This window comes from Suricata suricatta, chromosome 13, assembly GCF_006229205.1.
Source record: "Suricata suricatta isolate VVHF042 chromosome 13, meerkat_22Aug2017_6uvM2_HiC, whole genome shotgun sequence".
NCBI lineage: Eukaryota > Metazoa > Chordata > Mammalia > Carnivora > Herpestidae > Suricata > Suricata suricatta.
The window spans coordinates 1834949-1837092 of record NC_043712.1 but is presented as its reverse complement, the minus strand read 5'-3'; the positions used below and the strand labels follow the sequence as shown (position 1 = coordinate 1837092).

The 2144-nt window shown below is 66.5% G+C and overlaps 1 protein-coding gene across 1 annotated transcript in view; it reads left to right on the top strand.

Annotated features, from left to right (window-relative positions):
- SURF2 (surfeit 2) overlaps window positions 1–2138 on the top strand; it is a gene marked incomplete at its 3' end in the record, with an annotated part of 3217 nt that extends 1079 nt beyond the window's left edge. The window contains exons 2-3 of the mRNA XM_029921019.1: window positions 118–255; window positions 1891–2138. Coding sequence (XP_029776879.1) covers window positions 118–255; window positions 1891–2138 — 386 coding nt within the window. The remainder of the gene's footprint in view (window positions 1–117; window positions 256–1890) is intronic.
- Window positions 2139–2144: the final 6 nt, after the last annotated feature.

Sequence of the window (2144 nt, the reverse complement as noted above, 5' to 3'; positions counted from 1 at the left end):
TCGAGCTTTTTAGAACCTTGACGCCCAGTCGGCTCCGGAGACTTCTTTTGTCAGACTCTGGGGATGATTGCAAGATGCAGCCGTGGTTGTAGAGCCCCTGGTCCAGGTCCTCGTGAGCGTCCCTTCGAGCCGTGGTCTGCCTGTCCCCTAGGCACCAGCTGTTCTGCAGACTCACCCTGCGGCACATCAACAAGGCCCCCGAGCACGTGCTGAGGCACACCCAGGGCCGGCGGTACCAGAGAGCTTTGCGGGAATGTAAGTAGCTGTGGGCGGACCCAGCCTGCTTCAGTGAGCAGGTATTTTGGGTGCGTGCCTGCCCTTCCCCAGGAAGAGTGCCCTCGGAGGCAGCAGTGGTGTCTCGGTCACCCTTTGGCAGTAGCTGGCGATGCACCGGGCCCAGCCCAGGGGAGGGGGCGGCGGAGTCCGGTGTAAAGCAGGCAGCGGGCCCCCCACGTAACTGCAGGCCAGCGAGTGCTGGGAAGGACGTGTGCCAAGGGCCACCAGGAGGCCCGCCTCACACAAGAGGCCCTAGCGAGGCTGGGTTTCTGGACTGAGACTTTAGGGACAGTGGGAGTAGAGGCAAGAGTGCTCCTGTCACAGGAAGGATTCAGGCCAGGTTAGAGGCACAAACACACTTGGCTGCGGGAGGTCCTGAAGGACAGCCACCCTGCCGCCGTGCAAGGCGGGGTCAGCAAGGCAGGTGGGAACAGGACCACGTGAAGTGGGGATGCATGCAAAGGACGGAAGCAGGGACTGGCACGGCCACTGTGTGTGTCAGGGTCAGTGTGGCTCTCGGGGACAGGGCGGGGTACGAAGGAGGGGACACGGGGGACCTCAGCGGCTGTGTGGCCAGCTGAAGGTGACGGTGGCCGGGCTGCTAGGGCAGGAAGGGGTGGGCGGGTTGCACCTGTTCTGTGGGTACAATCAGTAGGTGAGGGCGGGCGGTGGCTGTTGAAGACCTGGGCCAGGGCTCAGATGCCGTGCACCCCTGACACCAAGTGGCGTTTTCGTCCCAGGAGGGTGAGCAGCAGCCAGATGGGGTAGTGTCGGGACGGAGGTTTTGAGGAGGAGGTGGTGGACTCTTCTGGAATGCTCCTGGAGGGCCAGGTGGGGCCGAGCCAGGTGCATTTGGGTATGGAAAGACAGGCGAGGTGAGGGAGACGACTCCGGAGGACCGGTCTTCGCCCAAGGGCAAAAGTGAGAGACACCAGGGACCCCCGCCGAGGCGCAGGGCCTGGGGGCTGCTGGGTGTGGGGGAAGGCGGGGACTGAGTTTTCCCAGTAAGAGTCCTCCTGAGGCCGGGGTGCCTGGCTCACAGGTCAAGTGGCCGGAAGGGGCCAGAGGCCGGCAGCGAGGGGATGTGGTCGGCGTGCTTAGCAGAGACACCAGGTGCAGGGTCCAGTGGCCATGAGGCCGCGTGGGCACCCCGGGAGTGAGCGGCAGAGATGAGGCAGGAGGATGAGGCCCTGGCGGTGGGCAGCAGCAGGTGGTGACCTCAGGGGTCCCGGGCCCCTGCCCCCTCCCCCCTGAGGGGGCTGCACCGGGCAGGAGAGCCCCCTTCAGCCAGGCCCCCTGGTGCCACCCCGCTCATCAGGGTTCCGTCTGGATCCACCGCGCTGCCCGCACAACCTCCCCAAGGCCTCTGTACCCAGAGGCCTCATCCCTGCTCTGGGCAGGGTGAGCAAGGGCCGAGCTCCAGCTCCCACCTGGGGTGGGGCCTGGCACAGCCCCTCGTCTTCTCACGCCTCGGCCCGTGCCCCCTGGCACTTGCTGCCACTGCCACGTTTTACCCAACAGAGCGGGGTGCGGGGCCCCCGGTGGAGCTGGTCTCTGCTCCAGAGGCCGCCTGGGGGAGGGGGGGCAGACACAGTGTGCTGGCCTGTCCCCCAGATGAGAAGTGTCAGGAGCAGGGCGTGGAGTACATTCCCGTCAGCCTCCGGCACAGGAGGAGGGGGCGGGGAGACCAGCTGCGCGGCGCCGGGCCACCTCGCCGGGGACAAGCCTTCTGGGAACCCTCGTCCAGTGAGGAGGGCGCAGCTGCAAGCGACAGTGAGGACAGCATGACAGACCTGTACCCGCGTGAGTGGGACCGCCCCTGGGGGTCCGGTCTGCAGCAGGCAGGCTCGGGCCTCCTCCCCCCTACC